General features: G+C 48.7%; 1 protein-coding gene across 1 annotated transcript in view; it reads right to left on the bottom strand.

The window, feature by feature from the left end:
* Positions 1 to 245: 245 nt before the first annotated feature.
* The window catches only part of palm1a (paralemmin 1a), a 104940-nt gene continuing 83728 nt past the window's right edge, over positions 246 to 21457 (bottom strand). The window contains exon 10 of the mRNA XM_056276944.1: positions 246 to 844. Coding sequence (XP_056132919.1) covers positions 246 to 844 — 599 coding nt within the window. The remainder of the gene's footprint in view (positions 845 to 21457) is intronic.

Genomic DNA, 21457 nt, shown 5'->3' with positions numbered 1-21457 from the left:
GTGTTTGATACTGAGAAGAACCTTTGGTAGCTCTTGTCTATGTCTCAAAAAAGTGGAGAAAATGAAATATTGTAATACAAAAATAAAACCAAAGGAAATAGAAAAGATGTTAATGAAATGTACAAGACGGATGAGAAGTGAGAGGAAAAGAGCAGGAGGAGATGGAGATGGGGAAGGGAAAGGATGTTTTAGGCTTTGCAGTTCTGGTCACATGATGCAGTTCTGGGCACATGATACGGTTCTGGTCACATGATACTGCAGCACTTGCATGGTTGCTTTTCCTTGCTGTTGACCTCCCCAGTGTCTCCTTCTGGCTCTCCTGCCTTCTCCTCCTTCCTCCCCACAGGTTCCTGTGGTTTGGAGGTGGGCTGGGTGGTGGTAGTGCTGCCATTAGGAGGTGCTGTCTGTGCCTCCGCACCGTGGACGCCCCCTTCAGGACTGATGGTGGGGGTAGAGTTCCCGCCGGGGGATGGTCTCCCATCTCCATCCTGAATGAGCACCAGCTCGGCCTTCACCGTGCCCTCCAACCCCAAAACCTTCTGCGTCTCCTCCTCATCCTCCACACTCTGGTAGCCCATAAACACCATGGTCACCGGCTTCTCACTGCTGGCCTCCGCAAACACTGGCTCCTTGCTGGGCCGGCTGGTGCTGCTGGGTTTGGCCTCTAGGCCTGTGATCTCCACCCTGGGCTGGTGGGGGACATCCAGCGGGAGTAGGATGGGGACGGCAGAGTCAGAGACAGTCTGGGACAACATGGACACTTCATCAGCTTTGTGGAGGAGCTCTTCAACCTCAGATGAGCTGAGCTGATGGACTTCATTTTCCCCATTCATCTCATGCACCACTGAGAGAGAGACAGACAGAGAGAGAGATTTCACTCCTGTTTTGTGTTTTATTTATCATTAGCTATCATTTAAATCAATCCATACTAATTCAGTCAACTACACTGTTAACCTTGAGCCTCCTCCATCTCACTCCCAATTGTTTGTCGGGAGACCCGGCCAGACCTGAATAGATCTGAACAGACGGGAACCGTCACGAGGGCCCTCCTAAGATATTTTGAAAAATAATATTTAACAAGTCATCAGTCTTAATTTTATTTTATGATGTCATAATTTGACAATCAACATCTAAAAAAAAAAGTTTGAAAAAATAAATCTTTCAAACCAGCCTATTCATTTTGTGTTGGAATGTGAAGGGTTAAATGAAAGAAGCTCCTTTGTCTCCCTAACTGAATTTTGCTACCTCTGCAGTTGCTGGGTAGAAAGTGCTATGCTTTCAGCTCTGTGATTGGTGGTCCAGCTATAATTTAACAGAGCTCCAAGCAATAGTAATTCAATGAGAGTAATTTCAAATGACAGTAAAATTGACTAATCATATCTTCCTTCTAAATGGGCGGGCTTTGTTATCTCTAACTTGACAAGTTCGGCCCATTGCGGGGAATACAGATCACAGGCTAGCAGAAAGAACAAAATGCGGATAAACTAGCTAGCTAGTTAGCCTGTTGGTTCACGGAACCCACGAATAACGTTACCACTAGTGAGGAGGACACTGTTGTGAAATTGTTATCCGTACAGTTTTCAAGGTCAACTTTTAATCAAAAGTTGGAGTTAATTGGCAAAGGAAGACCTACACCAGAGCCTAATTTGGTAAGTTATTTAAAATCTAATAGCTTGCAGTGCTAACTGATTTTATTCTGGCCTCCACTGCACCTGTTTTGTATACATAAGTTAAGGTTTCTTACTTCCTTCCTTGCGGAAGTGCTGAGGGAGGCATGGGAGTTTGACCAGCCAGTCTACATGTGTTTTGTGGACTTGGAGAAGGCTTACAGCCGTGTACCCTGGGGCACTCTGTGGGGGGTACTGAGGGATTATGGGGTACCGGGGCAGTTACTACAAGCCATCCGGTCCTTGTATAACCAAAGCGAGAGCTGTGTCCGTATTCTCGGCACAAAGTCAAACATTTTCGGTGGGTGCCAGACTCCGCCAAGGTTGTCCCTTGACTCTGATTCTGTTTGTGATATTCATGGACAGAATCTCATGGCGCAGCCAAGGTCAAGAGTGTGTCCGTTTTGGGAACCTCAGAATTGCACCTCTACTCTTCTCAGATGATGTGGTTTTGTTGGCTTTATCAGAACGTGACCTCCAGCGCGCACTGGGGCGGTTTGCAGCTGAGTGTGAAATGGCCACGATGAGATTCGATCAGTACCTCCAAGTCTGAGGCAATGGTTCTCTAACATAAAATGTTGAATTGCTCCCTCCGGATTGGGGATTAATTGTTGCCTCAAGTGAAGGAGTTCAAGTATCTCGGGGTCTTGTTCACGAGTGAGGGTAGGATGGAGCAGGAAATTGACAGGCGGATTGGTGCAGCATCGGCAGTAATGCGGATGTTGTACCGGACCGTTTTGGTGAAGAGGGAGCTGAGCCGGAAGGCAAAGCTCTCAATTTACCAGTCATTCTTTGTTCCAATCCTCACCTATGGTCATGAGCTTTGGGTAGTGACCGAAAGGGTGAGATTGCGGATACAAGCGGCTGAAATGAGTTTCCTCCGTAAGGTGTCTGGGCTCAGATAGACAGGGTGAGGAGCTCGGGCATCCGGGGGGAGCTCGGAGTAGAGCTGCTGCTCCTTCGCATCGAAAGGAGTCATTTGAGGTGGTTCGGGCATCTGATTAGGACGCCTCCTGGGCACCTTCCTTTGGAGGTTTTCCAGGCACATTCAACTGGTAGGAGACCCCGGAGTAGACACAGAACTCGCTGGAGGGACTACATGTCCAATCTGGCCTAGGAATGCCTTGGGATCCCCCAGGAGGAGCTGTAGGGTGTTGCTAGGGAGAGGAACGTATGGAGTACCCTACTTAGCTTGCCACCGCGACCTGACCCCGGAGAAGCGGCTGAGGATGAGATGGGATGAGATGAAGTTAAGGTTTATTTGGGAAAGTGATCATTATGCAGAATTACCGGTCAATCTGTAATGTATCAACTCAGTGGTCATAATGCACATTAACCATAACATTGTAGCATTGCGTGCCGGTGACAAACGGAGACGGAGACGAGGATTTCAGTTCGTCAGCAGAATAACCGCACAACTTTATTTCCAAACAGAATTCAACTAAACCTCCCGGGGTTGAGAGAGAAGCTCTCAAAGTAAGAAAACAGCATCGGCTGGCTGTTCCTGATCTAACGTGATGAAAACGCTCTCGAATTTAAGGCTCCTACCTAGAACCTGCTAGCTCCCCTGGGACTCTGACGCAGACTCAAGCAGCAGTCCATGCGGTGGTCTGAAACGTGACCAAAACGATTTACCTGTCAAATATTCCCCTAAAAGCCCCTCCCCCCCATGCTAAACAGTCAATTACCCCTAAAGAGATATCTCTCCCCCAATCAGAACCCCGGAACAAATAGACTGGCATTTCCCCCACCCAATGAACAACCCACCCTTGGAAACCCCGTAGTAGTGCCCGTGTGTGTGTGTGTGTGTGTGTGTGTGTGTGTGTGTGTGTGTGTGTGTGTGTGTGTGTGTGTGTGTGTGTGAGCGCGCGCGCGCGCGTCCCAGCGCTACAATACTTAATAAACAAGTTTCCGCGGAACTTCCGGTCCATTTCCGCATTCGGGCCACCCTATGCTTTTCTTTTCCTGTGTAACAAGTAGCTACCTAGTTACCACAGTTCAGGGAAAGGGTTCTCTTTGGTTGGCTTTTTGGCAATGAAGTGATGGGTACAAACAAAGACGTTTTTCGGTGGTTTCTTCAAATTCAAAGCCTTCAAACACATCCGTGATTCGAAATCTGCTGTTGCTTTTCTGTGGAAGGAAAACAATGGAATGCAGGGACATTGCCGTTTTGTGGCAGGTCGATGGGCAACACACTCGCTATCTAACCCCTCATTCAGGCGTTTCCGTGTAGCAGTACAGCCATGCACCGCACAATGTCGCCCTGAACCATTTTTTGATTTCTAATGTCCATTTTTAATGTTTAATGTTGTTAAAGATATCGCAGACTAGGCTCGCATGTTTATATCCGGCTATGGATGTTTAGACCGGAAAAACAATGCACCCACCCCGGCGCCCTAGGTAAGGGCGGGAAACCTCGTCTATAGACTGCTGTGCCAATCTAATAATTACATTACATTACAGTAATTTAGCCGACGCTTTTATCCAAAGCAACTTACAATAAGTGCATTTAATGTAGGAAATCAGGAGAACTACTAGTCATCAGAGGTCATAAGCGCATCTAAAAAAGGATCTAAGAGCAAAACCAGTGCTAAAGTAAAAGCGCAAGAGAGTTTTTTTTTAAATGAGTGAATACAATAAGTGGTAAGAGCAAGTAACAGGGTAGTAGTTCTTGAAGAGCTGAGTTTTCAACCTGCGCTGAAAGATGGGCAGCGACTCCGCTGTCCTGACATCAGTGGGGAGTTCATTCCACCACTGTGGGGCCAGGACAGAACAGAGCCATGACCGGGTCGATCGGAAGCAGGGGCCTCTGAGCGACGGGGCAACCAGGCGTCCCGAGGCAGCAGAGCCAAGTGGTCGGACGGGGGTGTAAGACTTGACCATGACCTGGAGATAGGAAGGAGCTGTTCCTTTCACTGCCCTGTAGGCTAGCACCAGAGTCTTAAACTGGATGTGAGCAGCTACTGGGAGCCAGTGTAGGGACATGAGAAGGGGAGTTGTGTGGGAGAACTTAGGGCGGTTGAACGCCAGACGAGCTGCAGCTTTCTGAACAAGCTCCAGAGGTCTGATGGCCGACGCCGGGGCGCCAGCAAGGAGGGAGTTGCCGTAGTCCAGCCGGGAGATGACCAGAGCCTGGATGAGCACCTGTGCCATCTCGTCGGTGAGGAATGGGCGAATCCTCCTGATATTATAGAGGAGAAATCTGCAGGAGCGAGCAACCGATGCAACGTTTTCAGCAAACGACAGTTGGTTATCCAGGATCACACCCAGATTCCTCACAGTCCGAGTTGGCATCACCACAGTGTTGTCAATGGTGATGGTCAGGTCTCGGTGCCGGCAACCTTTCCCCGGGAGGAACATCAGCTCTGTCTTGTCCAGATTGAGCTTCAGGTGATGTGTCGCCATCCACTCCGAGATGTCAGTCAAGCACGCAGCAATGCGTGTCTCTACTTGTGTGTCAGAGGGCGGAAAGGACAAGATCAGCTGGGTGTCATCGGCATAACAATGGTAAGAGAAGCCATGTGAGCGAATAATAGAACCCAGGGAAGTCGTGTACAGGGAGAAAAGGAGAGGACCCAGAACCGAACCCCGTGGAACGCCTGTAGTCAGTATGTGAGGCTCCGACACAGATCCCCTCCATGTCACCTGGTAGGAGCGACCCGTCAGGTAGGATGCAAACATTGAGAGTGCAGAGCCTGTGACACCCAGCCCCTCGAGGGTAGAGAGAAGGATCTGGTGGTTCACTGTGTCGAACGCAGCTGTCAGGTCCAAGAGTATCAGGACAGAGGAGAGAGAGTTTGCTCTCGCAGAGTGCAGCGATTCTGTCACTGCAAGAAGGGCCGTCTCTGTCGAGTGACCCACCCTGAACCCAGACTGGTTGGGGTCCAGGAGATTGTTCTGGTGGAGGTACAAAGAAAGTTGGTTAAAGACAGCATGTTCGAAAGTTTTGGATAGCAAGGGTAGAAGGGAAACTGGTCTGTAGTTTTTGACATCAGAGGGGTTAAGTGATGGTTTCTTGAGAAGGGGTGTGACTCTAGCAGTCTTGAAGGCAGATGGAAAGCATCCTGCCTGGAGGGAGGTGTTGATGAGGTGGGTTAGATAGGGAAGGAGTTCAAGTGCTATAGACTGAAGAGGAGGGGAGGGGACCGGGTCAAGGGAGCATGTGGTGGGGCGACTGGATGTGATGAGGTTGAGAACCTCGTCGGGGGAGAGGGGAGCGAGGTGGGATAGGTTGGGACGTGGAGAGGTGAGGGAGAGTGCAGAGGGTGGGCTAGTGCAAGGAGCACTAATGGGATGGCGAGAAAAGGAGGATCTGATGTTGTTTACCTTCTTGTCAAAGAAGTTGACGAAGTCATCAGGGAGAAGGGACGAAGTAGGAGGAGGAGGTGGGGGTTGAAGAAGTGTAGAGAAGGTTTCAAAGAGTTTCTTCGGATTAGAGGCAGAGGATAGGATTTTAGAGCGATAGAAGGCAGCCTTAGCAGCAGAAACGGAGGAGAAAGTGGAAAGAAGAGATTGGAAGTTGAGAAGGTCCTCCGGGAGTTTGCCTTTTCTCCATTTGCGCTCTGCCACTCTCAGGCTCCGTCTGTCAGTATGTACTGAGTCGGTCAGCCAAGGGGCAGGTGGAGCTGGGTGTGCAGGCCTGGAGGTGAGGGGACAGATTGTCCAGAGAAGAGGAGAGGGTAGAGAGAAGAAGATCAGTAGCAGTGTCAGGGGGTAGGAGAGAGAAAGATTCAGGTGTAGGGAGGATAGAGGTAACAGAGGAAGACAGTTCAGTGGCAGAGAGAGAGCGGAGGTGTCTACGGGTGGAAACCGTGTGGGTAGGGGAAGGAGCTGAGGGGGGTGAAGAGAGGGAGAGAGAGTAAGACATGAAATAGTGGTCAGAGAGCTGGAGGGGAGTAACAGAGAGATTGGAAATAGCACAGTGTCTAGTAAAGATAACGTCCAGCTGGTTACCGGGCTTGTGGGTAGGAGGAGAGGAAAGAGAGAAGAGGATCTAGCTTGTCAATGTGGATGTTGAAGTCACCGAGAAGGATAAGTGCAGAGTCATCAAGACGGGAGTGCGAGACAAGTGTGTCAAGCTCCTCCAGAAACTCACCAAGGGGGCCTGCTGGACGGTACACAACCATGATGGTGAGTTTGACTGGATAAGAGACAGTAACAGCATGAAATTCAAAAGAGGGTGGAGAAAACTGTGGAATGGAAACAAGAGAGTCTTTCCATTTCAGGAAGATTAGCAGGCCAGTACCACCACCCCGCCTCCCAGCTCTGGAAGTGTGAGAAAAAGAGTACACATCAGACAGAGCTGCGGGTGTGGTAGTGTTTTCTGGCATGATCCAGGTCTCAGTTAGAGCAAGAAAGTTGAGGGAGAGCAAGGATGTGTAGCCTGAGATAAACTCAGCTTTCGGCACTGCAGACTGGCAATTCCAGAGCCCTTCCGTCACCACTTGCTCAACGTTAGTGAAGAGAGTGGGATAGATGAGATTGGTAGGGTCACAGCACCTAGGAGTGACCCAACGTCTATGTCAGCCCTGGGAAGAGGAAAGGACAGGAATGCGAAGGAAACACATAGTCTATACTAGATACACAAAATACAGATGAATGACCGGATCTAAAAAGAGCAGTCCTTGCTTGACGAAGTCTTGGCTTGAAAAAGTCGCGCTTGCCTTTGTTCATTCTAGCCTTCGTTCAACCTAGGCTTGTTTGCCTGACGCTTGGAAGCTGATGCTCCCGAGTAGCAGCAGTGATTTAAAGAACACTGATTGCCATGAGTGCAGGCCACACTCTGGCCACTTAACACCCAATTGGCCAAAGAGGTACACTAAAAATAGGCTTATTGCCCAGAAACTGGACACTTATGTAAAACTCTATCAAACCTCACACAATATTATTAAAACTGCAAACAGCAAGTTACCAAGGAATATATTTATAAGCTAAAAGGATAAGTAAGTCAAAACAGCTAGGCAACAAGAAATAATTAAGGACACACTATGTGAAAAAACAGGTACAGCTAGAATAAGTAAATAAGACAATTAAGTAAATAGAATAAGACAGTTACAGCTCAATAAGATCCCACTAGGGACCAGCAGCAGATGTATAGAGAAAAGGACTAATACTCAAGCAGCTGAAATAAGACTAATAGCAACTTGTTAAGCAAGAACGATGATACTTACTCTATTCTAGACGAACCAGCAATTCAGAATCGTTCCAGAAGTTAAAATGCACACTGGATTGAAACTGATTCAGGCCAGACTTATAAATCCCTGTGATGTTCTGGCCACACCCTGGCCACTTAACACCCAACTGGCCAAAGACGTACACTGAAAATAGGCCCATTGCCCAGAAACTGGTCACTTATGTAAAACTCTATCAAACTTCACACAATGGTATTGTGGCGAATTCTACTAGAGTGTTTCTGCTCTGGGTTCATTCGCATATTACCTACAATGCAACTGTGGTGTCGATGTTTTGGTTATGTTGTGGGGTATTGAACATGTTAAAAACGGACATGTCTGTTACAGATAGCGGTGATGTGGTGGAAGGTAATGGGGACGTTATGAGAGAAGTTGTATTAGACAACATGCTATTTCCCACCATGAGGGTAAAGAGTAGGCAAATAGATAGGGTCGCTTCGGTGGCCAAGAAAAGGATTAAGCTAAGACCAATACAAACTTGTGTCTGTTTTGACTTGCGGTCATTAAAAGCTTGCTTATTAACTCAGAAAGGTTGGCTAAGAAGTCCATTATTTAACCACGTCACAGTATTAAAACTGCAAACAGCAAGTTACCAAGGAATATATTTATAAGATAAAAGGATAACTAAGTCAAAACAGCTAGGCAACAAGTAATATTTAAGGACACACTATGTGAAAAAACAGGTACAGCTAGAATTAGTAAAAAAGACAAGTAAGTAAACAGAATAAGACAGCTACAGCTAGAATAAGATCTCACTAGGGACCAGCAGCAGATGTATAGCGAAAAGGACTAATACTGGAGCTGCTGGAATAGGACTGGAATAAGACTAGTAGCAACTTGTTAAGCAAGAAAGATGATACTTACTCTATTCTAGACGAACCAGCAATTCAGAATCGCTCCAGAAGTTAAAATGCACACATACAATAATATTGTAGTGACCAGGGGAAGCGGTTGTTCCGACTGTCAGCGGCTCCGCGCTGGGGGAACGCAATGACTCGTGGGACTGTTAATGTTTGTTTAAATTGTTGATTGATTTATGTTTAAATGATGTGTTCATGTTTTGATTGTTGTTGTTTGGATGTTTGACTCGGACTGGGTAGAAGACCGGGTTGACTGACTGACTGACTGTAGGACAATGATTAAAGTTTGTGAGTTCAGCGATGACGTTGTTTTGGGAAGCCATTGTTCTGCAACCATTGGGATGGGGCAGAATAAAGGAGCACTCCTGGGATCGTACGGTGTATGGGACGCAGGAGCTGCCATTCTAAAATGCATCTTTGGCTCTCGCCTGTCTTATCCCGTCCGTTCCGTTGGTTTCTGACGGGGTGATCTAATTAAATAGCGCTCTCGGGGTCATGATGTGTATTGAACACGAGAGTTGCAAACAAGAGATTTTTACCTCTCCATTCTTCCACGCCGGCTCGCCACATTGGTGTCATAAGTGGGATTGAGCGAATGAAAGGAGGGGGATATCCAGAAAGTGGAGTGGGACATCAAGTAGATCCTTTGGCGCTTGGAAAACCAGGTGTGGTAAGAGACGACGCCCGGCAGAGACCAGAGGTTTTCCGGCCCAACCTGAAGGCGCCAGTGCACTGCGGCTCCACCACCCCGTAGAACCCAGGACTAATGCCTTAGAATGCACGCTGCCTGCCGCCGCCAGTCGCCCCCTGGAGACCAGGAGACTAGTGCCGGAGAGCAGCTTCCCGCCACCATCGATTGCTTCCTGGAACTCAGGAAGACCAGTGCTGGAGAGCAGCTTCTTGCCACTGTCGATCGCTCCCTGGAGGCGAGGAGGACCTTCACCGGAGAGCAGCTTCCCGCCACCGTCGATCGTCCCCTGCAGGCCGATGAGCCAGTTGCCGAGCAAATGCCGCTCAGCAGAATCAAAAGCCCCGGTGCGGCATTGGCGTGCCTCTGCTGCCAGCGGCAGGAGGAGCAGGGTCAGATGACGCCGACGGTGGCAACCGTCCAGACCGCCAGCAACGAGGAGAAGTTGTTCCCGCTGATCACGCAGCTTATACGTGATTGCAGTTGTTAGGCTTAGTGAATCCAGCTAACGAAAAGATATCCTGGGTATGTTGAACTTGCTTCGTCGTATAGGCCTCTGGAGAGACCTGAACAACTCTGGATAGATCTGAACAGACAGGGAAAGACCCGAAAACACCAGGAAGACTTGAAAACTGGACCTTACAGCCTTTAAATGTTGAGTTCATTAAGACAAAGAATGTGACTAATTCATATTGTTTTTCACTTCAGGTTATAGATGAAGAAGAGGATTTGCTCCTATGTTGGTTAAGCGTATTAATACTGCAGTATTACAGTACACTCTTGGAGATGGCCATCTTAAAACTGTTATGAATCCCAACATTTCATAGATGATTGGCGGCTACAAAACCCATCATCAAGGGATTATACATTCTTCTCTCCGCCCCATAGCTCATTGTATAGGATAGATTTCTTTTTGGTATCTCAGTCGCTAATACCCGCTATAGTATCAAGCAACATTGGTAATATAATTCTTTGACATCATAGTCCAATATTTCTTCATGTACTGTCCTTTAATATGCCAGTTAAATCAACTAGATGGAGATTAAACTCCAGCCTTTTATTAGATGAGACCTTAAGGGAATCACTTAGATCACAAATTAATCTTTACATAGAAACCAATTTACCAACAGCTCCATCAGCAGGAGTAGCCTGGGGAGGCTCTGAAAGCCTTTTTGAGAGGTCACATCATTCAACACTCTTCATATAAGAAGAAGCAAAATTATGCAAAACTTAAGGAGCCTGAAAAACAGACCAGAACTGCAGAGTCAAACTTAAAAAAAAACTGCACTGAGGTATGAGTTTAATACAATTATGACTCAAGAGAGTAGAATTCTCTCTCTTTCAGGCAGACAGAAATATTTTGAGGAGGGTGATAAGGCTGGTAGACTACTCGCCAGATAAATTAAACAGAAAGAAGCAATGAGCACTATTCCAGCCATTAGGAGGACAGATGGGCATCTTCTGTCTGACCCCAAGGAGATACATGTGGCTTTTAGAGACTTTTATTTAAAACTTTACACCTCTGAGTCAGAGGTGGACAAAAATGACATTACTTCATTTCTGTCAACCCTCAATCTTCCATTGTTGTCAGAGGACCAGCTTGAACATCTTGATTCACCCATTACTATTGAAGAGATAACTGATGTTATCAAGCACCTACCCTCAAGTAAAGCACCAGGTTTAGATGGCTACACGGCTGAGTTCTATAAGGCTTACGCCGAGGAACTAGAACCATTACTTCTAGACACCGATAATGAAGCTCTAGAGAAGGGAAAACTTCCTCCCTCCCTATCAGAGGCCATTGTTACCCTTATTCCGAAAGAAGGGAAGGACCCTTTAGATTGTAAAAATTTCAGACCCATTAGTTTGACCTCCTGTGTCAGTAAGATGCTATCTAAAATTTTAGCTAATCAGCTGGACAGGCTTATAACCTCTTTGATCCATCCTGACCAGGTCGGTTTCATATGCTCCCGCTCCTCAACAGACAACATTAGGAGATTTGTAGATATTATGTGGGCTACTCAGGATAACACCTCTCCTCTGGCTGCCATCTCACTGGATGCCGAAAAGGCATTCGACAGGTTGGAGTGGTAATATCTGCTCTCCACCCTGGAATGTTTTGGTTTCAGCAAGAAGTTCCTAGATTGGATTAGTCTCATATAGACCTATCCCAAGGCATCTGTGCTCACAAACGGCATAATCTCTCCCTCATTTGAACTTGGAAGAGGCACCAAGCTGGGGGACCCTCTCTCCCCTCTGCTCTTTGCCATTGCACTAGAAACATTAGCAGTGGTTATCCATAAAGAACCTACATTTCCAGGCATTCAAATTGGTGACAAATGTCATAAACTGATGTTGTGCGCAGATGACATTCTTCTGTTTATGTCTGATCCTGAACGCTCTCTTTCCTCCCTATTTAAAATTATTGACAAGTTCTCGTCCATTTCAGGTTATAAAGTGAACTGGACAAAGTCAGAGGCTCTCCCTCTTACGCCATATTGCCCCAAAAACCTCTTCCAGTCAGGCACTTTTGCTTGGCCTAAGAAAGACATCAATTACCTTTGAATAACGCCCCCCCCCCACTGTCTGACTTGATTAAAATAAACTTTGACCCCTTATTGGACAAACTACGGGCTGATATAGAGCGTTGGTCTGCATTGTATCTCTCTATGTGGGGCAAGGCATACATCCTTAAAATGAATAGTGCTCTGAAATTCAACTACCTACTGCAGGCTCTCCCGATTCGAATCCCACTACACTACTTTAAACAATTTGATCAACTTTGTAATAAATTCTTATGGAACAATAAACGCCCAAGAATGAGCCTGTGAAAACTGCAGAGGCCAGTGGACAGAGGAGGCCTTGCAGTGCCCAACCTGTTATTTTACCATTACACTTTCATTCTTCGGCATATGGCACAGTGGTCCTTGCCTCCGAAGAGAGCTCCCCTGTGGCTCCATCTTGAGAGAACCATTTGCACTCCTCTTACACCCATGAACTATATCACAGCCAAACTAGCCCCACAGTATCGGTCACATCCTATTTTGTCCCATATTCAGTGGGTTTGGAAGAGAATAGCTCAGATCCTTAAATTTGATCCCTTTATTCTTCGGTCCGCCGGGATCTGGCTAAATCCCAAGCTCTGTATAGATAAATCACCTTTCCTCTGGAAGTCATGGTTTCAGAAAGGTATCACAGTCCTAGGCGACCTGTATCAGGGAGAAACATTAAAATCCTTTGAGGCGCTTAGGCAGGAATTCGATTTACCACACATTCAATTTCGGAAGTATTTGCAGTTAAGACACCTGCTGGTACAAATTTCCGGCTCACCGTCAATAGCCTCATCTAGTGGTGACACTCTAGAGAGGGTCCTTAAGTTCTTTGGACGTGGTCATGAGGCTTCTGTCTACTACTCTATGATCCATACAGCCTCAGATTCCAATATACTGACCCTAAAATTGACATGGGGAAACTGATTTAAAGGTTTCATTTTCAGAGGCACAATGGGGAAGAATACTTAGGAATGGGGAAAAAATGTCAAGTGAACTGCGAACAAGGCTGATCCAATACAACATTATAAACAGAGTCTGCTGGACGCCATCTAGGCTTCGTATAGTGGGTTTGGTGGACAGCTCAGAGTGCTGGAGGTGTTGACAAGCAATGCTGTAAACTTTTAAGCACTCCACGCATCACAGTCATGTTTTTTCTTCTTTTGTTTGTTTGTGGGGTTTTTTTCTTTCCTTATTTCAGGATGTCTCTCCTATCTTTTATTTATTTTTGGTCCGGTTGTGTTTGTTTCGTTTCTATCGCATTCTGATTTAATATCCATGTCATTTCTTAGCACTTATTGTATTCACTCAAAAACAAATCTCTTTCTTGTGCTTTTACTTTAGCACTGGTTTTGCTCTTAGATGCTCGTTTAGATGCACTGATGACCTCTGATGACTAGTAGTTCTCCTGACTTCCTACGTTAAATACACTTACTGTAAGTAGCTTTGGATAAAAGCGTCAGCTAAATGACTGTAATGTAATGTAATGTAATGTTATTTGCAATTGAAATACTTGTATGTATGTGTATATATATATCTTTTGTTATTGTGAAAAAAAACTATTAATCATAAAAAACGAATCCCAACATTTCAACAAAACCAAGACAATAAAATTTAAACCCCAGATGTTATAGAGATGAATCTGATGTTAGAAGGATTTCTATGAGTCTCTGACATTTAAAAACCAGGTGTGAGGTCAAAGTGAGGAGAAGCCCTTTTGGTGCTTATGCCGTATCATCTCCCAGTCTCCATGTCTGCTCCCCATCTCTCCCAGTCTCCATGTCTGCTCCCCATCTCTCCCAGTCTCCATGTCTGCTGTCCATCTCTCCCGGGTTGACAGACCATCTCCCAGCTTCCATGTCTGCCCCCCATCTCTCCCAGGTTGACAGACGATCTCCCAGCTTCCATGTCTGCCCCCCATCTCTCCCAGGTTGACAGACCATCTCCCAGTCTCCATGTCTGCTCCCCATCTCTCCCAGTCTCCATGTCTGCTGTCCATCTCTCCCGGGTTGACAGACCATCTCCCAGCTTCCATGTCTGCCCCCCATCTCTCCCAGGTTGACAGACGATCTCCCAGTCTCCATGTCTGCTCCCCATCTCTCCCAGGTTGACAGACCATCTCCCAGTCTCCATGTCTGCTCCCCATCTCTCCCAGTTTGACAGACCATCTCCCAGTCTCCATGTCTGCCCCCCATCTCTCCCAGGTTGACAGACCATCTCCCAGTCTCCAGGTCTGCTCAGCATCTCTCCCAGTTTAACAGATCATCTCCCAGTCTCCATGTCTGCTCCCCATCTCTCCCAGGTTGACAGACCATCTCCCAGTCTCCAGGTCTGCTCAGCATCTCTCCCAGTTTGACAGACCATCTCCCAGTCACCATGTCTGCTCCCCATCTCTCCCAGGTTGACAGACCATCTCCCAGTCTCCAGGTCTGCTCAGCATCTCTCCCAGTTTGACAGACCATCTCCCAGTCTCCATGTCTGCCCCCCATCTCTCCCAGGTTGACAGACCATCTCCCAGTCTCCAGGTCTGCTCAGCATCTCTCCCAGTTTGACAGACCATCTCCCAGTCACCATGTCTGCTCCCCATCTCTCCCAGTTTGACAGACCATCTCCCAGTCTCCATGTCTGCCCCCCATCTCTCCCAGGTTGACAGACCATCTCCCAGTCTCCAGGTCTGCTCAGCATCTTTTCCAGGTTGACAGACCATCTCCCAGTCTCCATGTCTGCTCCCCATCTCTCCCAGTTTGACAGACACATCTGAATGAGCTTTTGGGTTCCTGATCTCAGATTATAAATGAGAATGGTACTCTTTAGGGCTGGATTGAAGGTGTGATGGTGAGGAACTGGTTTTCTGGGTGGACAGGGGGCACATACAGACGGGTCTTGATGTATGAGACTGATTCCTAGACAGATGTCTGTCTTCAAAATAAGAGTTTTGTTAATCACTTTTCAAGTATTTTCAATGAAAAATGTTTCACATAACGAGATATTTTCTTAAAGCTGAGCAGAGTCCAGCTCATGTGTTGTGTATAAAGGATGAATAAAGTAGACAGTTGTAGAGGAGTTCAAGCAGGAGTTGTGACAACTTCCTCTTTCGGCTACACAACGTGCACCATTTATTCCTTCACCATAACAACAACAACAAAAACCCGCGCAGCGGAAGTGTGTCACTGTAAACCCGAATCGAGAAAACAGCAGCTGTAAACCAACGTTCCTACTAGCTCAATAAGGGGGATTATGTACCCCCATAACCACTACACACGTCCCCCCAGAATTCGCCTTAATAGGAAAAGTCAGTGTGGCGAGGGGGGCGGATCTCTCTGCCCCAGCGGCTCCGCTGGACAGGAGCTGGGGGCTGGTTAACCGCAGGCAAAGCAGCAGAGTCCTCACAGCTGGACCGGGGAAAGGGAGGGGCTGGGGAAGCAGGGGGCGGCTCGCCGGGGGAGGGGGCAGGGCCGGGGGCGCCCCCGCCGTGAGGGCAGGGCCAGACCAACAGGGCGGTCTAAGTCCAGGTGAGCAGCCTTGAGGCGGTCCACAGAAACCCGCTCCAGCCTGCTGCCAACCTCCACCACAAAGTGCTTATCTCCAGTGTCCCGTACCCGAAATGGGCCGTCGTAGGGTGGCTGCAGGGGACCGCGGTGCGCGTCGTGACGGATGAAAACATACTCCGCCGACCGCAGCTCCGTGGGGACATAGGACTGAGAGCCGCCATGCTGAGACGTGGGGACCGGTGCAAAAGCCCTGGCTTCCTCCTGCAGCGCAGTCCGTTGGCAGCAGGCGGACCAGGGAGCTGTGGCGGTGGGAAGGAAATCCCCCGGGACCCGAAGTGGCTGTCTGTAGACCAGTTCGGCGGATGAGGACTGGAGGTCCTCCTCGGGGGCCGTCCTGAGCCCAAGCATGACCCAAGGCAGTTTGTCGACCCAGCGGTCGTCCTTGAGGGTAGCCCACAATGCGGCCTTCATCGAGCGATGGAACCTCTCGACCAATCCATTAGCTTGAGGGTGATACGCTGTGGTGCGATGGAGCCTCACCCCTAAACCCGCGGCGATCTCCTCCCAGAGCGCTGACGTGAATTGCGGCCCTCTGTCCGAGGAGAGGTCAGATGGGGTACCAAAGCGGGCGACCCAGGTTCCGATGAACGCTCGGGCAACCTCAGGCGCTGTCGTGGACGAAAGCGGGACGTCCTCTGGCCATCGCGTGGTCCTGTCGACCATGGTGAGCAGGTATGTGAAACCACGGGAGGGGGGTAGGGGGCCTACCTGGTCCACATTCACGTGGTCGAACCTCCTCTCAGGTACCGTCAAAGGTATCAGGGGCGCTTTGACGTGCCGGAGCACTTTGGAGCGTTGGCACTCCACACAGGTGTCAGCCCAGTCCCTCACATCCTTTTTGAGTCCATGCCAGACAAACGTTGCCGCCACCAGCCTCTGTGAAGGCTTTCTGCCAGGGGGAGACAGCCCATGGACCGCGTCGAAGACCCGCCGCCTCCAAGCAGTCGGAACGACGGGTCGGGGCTGACCCGTAGAGACGTCGCACAGGAGCGTGGCGCCGGCGTCGTCGAAAGTCACATCCTCCAACTGCAGCCCTGTGACAGCGGTCCTGCATGCCTGCACTCCTGGGTCGGCGGCCTGGTCAGCCGCCATCTGGCTGTAGTCGAGTCCCAAATGGGCGGCACCAGCGATGGCCCGGGAGAGACAGTCAGCGACCGGGTTGGACTTCCCAGCGACATGCCTCACGTCGGTGGTAAACTCTGAGATGTAGGCCAACTGTCGCTGCTGGCGGGCTGACCACGGCTCTGCCACCTTGGCCATCGTGAACACCAGCGGTTTGTGATCGACGAAAGCCGTGAACTGACGGCCCTCCAGTAGGAAACGAAAGTGCCTCACAGCGAGGAGAAGGCCAAGCAGCTCACGATCAAAGGTGCTGTATTTGCGCTCTCTCAGGTTCAACTGCCGGCTGAAGAAGGCACGCGGCTGCCACGCGCCACTCACCCACTGCTCGTAAACCGCGCCGACAGCGTAGTCCGAAGCAATCCGTCGTGATGGCGATGGGCGCTCCAGACACAGGGTGTGCCGGCATCGCCGCGTCAGCCAGGGCGGCCTTCACAGCCTTAAAAGCCGTGTCCCTCTCTGCAGACCAGTCCACGGCGTGTTTGGGGGCTGTGCCCTTCAGAGCCTCATATAGGGGGCGGAGGAGATCGGCAGCCCGGGGGATGAACCGGTGGTAGAAGGACACCATGCCAATGAACTCCCGGAGGGACTGGGCCGTGTGTGGGCGTGGAAAGTCTGCGACGGCCTCCACCTTAGATGGAAGGGGGGCCGCCCCGTCCTTGGTGACCCAGTGGCCCAGGAAGTCGATGGTGCTCAGACCAAACTGGCACTTGGCCGGGTTAACTATCAACCCATCCAGGCTGAGCCTCTCGAAAAGGGCTCTGAGGTGGGACAAGTGCTCGGACACGGATAGTGACCAGGATGTCATCCAGGTACACAAAGAGGAAAGGCAGGTCCCACAACACTGAGTCCATGAGGCGTTGGAAGGACTGCGCAGCGTTCTTGAGCCCAAACGGCATGCGCAGGAACGCGAACAGTCCGAACGGTGTTGTCACAGCCGTTTTGGGGACATCAGCGGGATGGACGGGCACCTGGTGGTATCCACGGACGAGGTCCACCTTGGAAAAGATCACTTTCCCAGCCAGGTGGGCGGAGAAATCTTGGATGTGAGGGACCGGGTAGCGGTCCGGTGTTGTTGCGTCATAGAGCCGACGGTAGTCACCACATGGACGCCACCCACCGCCAGGCTTAGGCGCTATGTGGAGGGGTGAAGCCCACGGGCTGCTGGAGCGGCGGATGATGCCGAGGCGCTCCATGTTCTCAAACTCCGCCTTGGCGACAGAGAGCTTGGTCGGGTCGAGGCGCCGAGCTCGGGCGTGCACCGGCGGGCCGGTGGTGACGATGTGGTGCTCAACCCCATGTTTGATCGTAGATGACGAGAATGTGGGCTGAGTGAGGTCAGGGAACTCAGAGAGAAGATGGAGAAACACGTCCTCGTTGGAGAGCATGCTGGACAGCCTGACGGAGCCTGTATTGCTGAGTGTACACGCGTGTGAAGCGAAGGTGACGGCGTCAATCAGGTGTCGATTCCTGACGTCCACCAGCGGCCCATGAGCACAAAGGAAATCTGCACCGAGGAGGGGAAATGCCACGTCGGCGGTGACAACATCCCAGCTGAACCGCTGTCCGTTAAAACACATGTCATGTGCCTCGTGCCGTACGTACGGATAGAGCTGCCGTTAGCAGCTCCCATGGGAGGGCCGTGAGCGCCCGACAGGGCGTCCACACTCCATGCAGGTACGACACTCCTCTGCGCCCCAGTGTCGCATAGGAAACGCCGCCCCGAGATGGAGTCTCGCAGGAAAAGTAGCCTGTTGTCCTCCACGCCGACGCCCATGGCCACTAGTGAGCGCCGGCCTTGGCGTTTCCCGACGAGCTGAAATTGCACGGGGAGGTGCACTTTTTCGCCTTGGCCCCGAACTTTGCATGGTAAAAGCCCAGGCCGGGCTCCTGTCGCCGACCGGGGGTTGCCGCGGCGACCACCATGGAGTCACCAGGTGGTGGCGTGTGGGGGTGGGCAGGGGTGAGCGCTGACGCGCAGTGCTGCTGTTGGCTGGCCAGGAAGAACTTGTCAGCTTCTTCAGCTAGCTTGCAGCAATCGGTAATGCTGGTGTTAGCCAAAGCGGCCCGCACCTGAGCAGGCAGCTGTCGCAGAAACAGTTGGACAAAGAGGAAATCAGGTGTGTGCGCCGGTCCCAGCAGATTCAGCATTTTGTCCATGAGCTCGGATGGCTTGCTGTCACCCAAGCCTTGCAGAGAAAAGAGGCGGTGGGCCCTCTCGGCGTCGGACAGTTCAAAAATCTTCAAGAGGTGGTCTTTGAGCCCCTTGTATTTGTCTGCCGCCGGAGGATTTGTAAGGAGACTCACCACTCTAGTTGCAGTCGAACACCCGAGCGCCGATACCACGTAGTAGTATTTAGTAGCGTCATCCGTTATCTTGCGGATAGCAAACTGCACTTCCGCCTGGGCGAACCATGTCGTTGCCGAGGACTCCCAGAACTCTGGCAGTTTGAGAGAAACCGCGTTGATTTCGTCAACCATGTTCGTTTGAAGGATTGTCTCTGATAACTACCAAGAGACAAACGTCGGGGTCACCAGTGTAGAGGAGCTCAAGCAGGAGTCGTGACAACTTTCTCTTTCGGCTACACAACGTGCACCATTTATTCCTTCCACCATTACAACAACAACAAAAAACCCGCGCAGCGGAAGTGTGTCACTGTAAACCCGAACCGAGAAAACAGCAGCTGCAAACCAACGTTCCTACCAGCTCAATAAGGGGAATTATGTAGCCCCATAACCACTACACAGTAAAGCTGAGCAGAGTCCAGCTCATGTGGTATCTTTTACTACCCAGACATCTACAAGACCAGTAAACTGCTTATACTACGTTTCATCAGGGTTTAAATAATGTTTGACCCAGAAGAAATGTTAATCAGCACTCCTTCTTCTTGGAAACATTGGTCCATATTGTTCATGACATTATCTTTTACTACACAGAAGTCTATGCAGACATCCGCTGTCGAGTCTTGGAAAAGCTTAGCGTTGGTCTGCGGATGCCCATGTCTCCCGAACCCTTGCCTGCCTCCTCTGTGTGAGAGAGTGTTTCCCGTGTTTGGTATTTTGTGTTAATTTGTGTTTGCATTTTTGCCTGCCCTGTTTGTCAGTGGTTTTTGGTTATTATACTTTTTCCGGAGTCCAGTAAAGCGACTTATTACTTGGCAACTGCCTCTGCCTCTTCTCTGCGATTGGGTCCAAACGCACGGCGTTACAAGAAGTCTACGAAACCAGTAAACTGCTTCTACTAGGTCTCATCAGGGTTTAAATAGTATCTTTACTACCCAGAAGTCTATAAGACCAGTAAACCGCTTCTACTAGGTCTCATCAGGGTTTAAATAGTATCTTTACTACCCAGAAGTCTATAAGACCAGTAAACTGCTTCTACTAGCTCTCATCAGGGTTTAAATAGTATATTTACTACCCAGAAGTCTATAAGACCAGTAAACCGCTTCTACTAGGTCTCATCAGGGTTTAAATAGTATCTTTACTACCCAGAAGTCTATAAGACCAGTAAACTGCTTCTACTAGGTCTCATCAGGGTTTAAATAGTATATTTACTACCCAGAAGTCTATAAGACCAGTAAACCGCTTCTACTAGGTCTCATCAGGGTTTAAATAGTATATTTACTACCCAGAAGTCTACAAGACTAGTAAACTGCTTCTACTAGGTCCCATCAGGGTTTAAATAGTATATTTACTACCCAGAAGTCTACAAGACCAGTAAACTGCTTCTTCTAGGTCTCATCAGGGTTTAAATAGTATCTTTTACTACCCAGAAGTCTATAAGACCAGTAAACCGCTTCTACTAGGTCTCATCAGGGTTTAAAAAGTATCTTTTACTACCCAGAAGTCTATAAGACCAGTAAACTGCTTCTACTAGGTCTCATCAGGGTTTAAATAGTATCTTTTACTACCCAGAAGTCTATAAGACCAGTAAACTGCTTCTACTAGGTCTCATCAGGGTTTAAATGGTATCTTTTACTACCCAGAAGTCTACAAGACTAGTAAACTGCTTCTACTAGGTCTCATCAGGGTTTAAATAGTATCTTTTACTACCCAGAAGTCTACAAGACTAGTAAACTGCTTCTACTAGCTCTCATCAGGGTTTAAATAGTATCTTTTACTACCCAGAAGTCTACAAGACCAGTAAACTGCTTCTTCTAGGTCTCATCAGGGTTTAAATAGTATATTTACTACCCAGAAGTCTATAAGACCAGTAAACTTCTTCTCCTAGGTCTCATCAGGGTTTAAATAGTATATTTACTACCCAGAAGTCTATAAGACCAGTAAACTGCTTCTACTAGGTCTCATCAGGGTTTAAATAGTATCTTTTACTACCCAGAAGTCTACAAGACCAGTAAACTGCTTCTTCTAGGTCTCATCAGGGTTTAAATAGTATCTTTTACTACCCAGAAGTCTACAAGACTAGTAAACTGCTTCTACTAGGTGTCATCAGGGTTTAAATAGTATCTTTTACTACCCAGAAGTCTACAAGACTAGTAAACTGCTTCTACTAGCTCTCATCAGGGTTTAAATAGTATCTTTTACTACCCAGAAGTCTATAAGACCAGTAAACTGCTTCTACTAGGTCTCATCAGGGTTTAAATAGTATATTTACTACCCAGAAGTCTACAAGACCAGTAAACTGCTTCTTCTAGGTCTCATCAGGGTTTAAATAGTATCTTTTACTACCCAGAAGTCTACAAGACCAGTAAACTGCTTCTTCTAGGTCTCATCAGGGTTTAAATAGTATCTTTTACTACCCAGAAGTCTACAAGACCAGTAAACTGCTTCTACTAGGTCTCATCAGGGTTTAAATAGTATCTTTTACTACC

This window comes from Lampris incognitus, chromosome 3 (assembly GCF_029633865.1).
Source record: "Lampris incognitus isolate fLamInc1 chromosome 3, fLamInc1.hap2, whole genome shotgun sequence".
NCBI classification, from domain to species: Eukaryota; Metazoa; Chordata; class Actinopteri; order Lampriformes; family Lampridae; genus Lampris; species Lampris incognitus.
The sequence above is the reverse complement of the archived record's forward strand: the minus strand, read 5'-3'. Positions and strand labels throughout refer to the sequence as shown.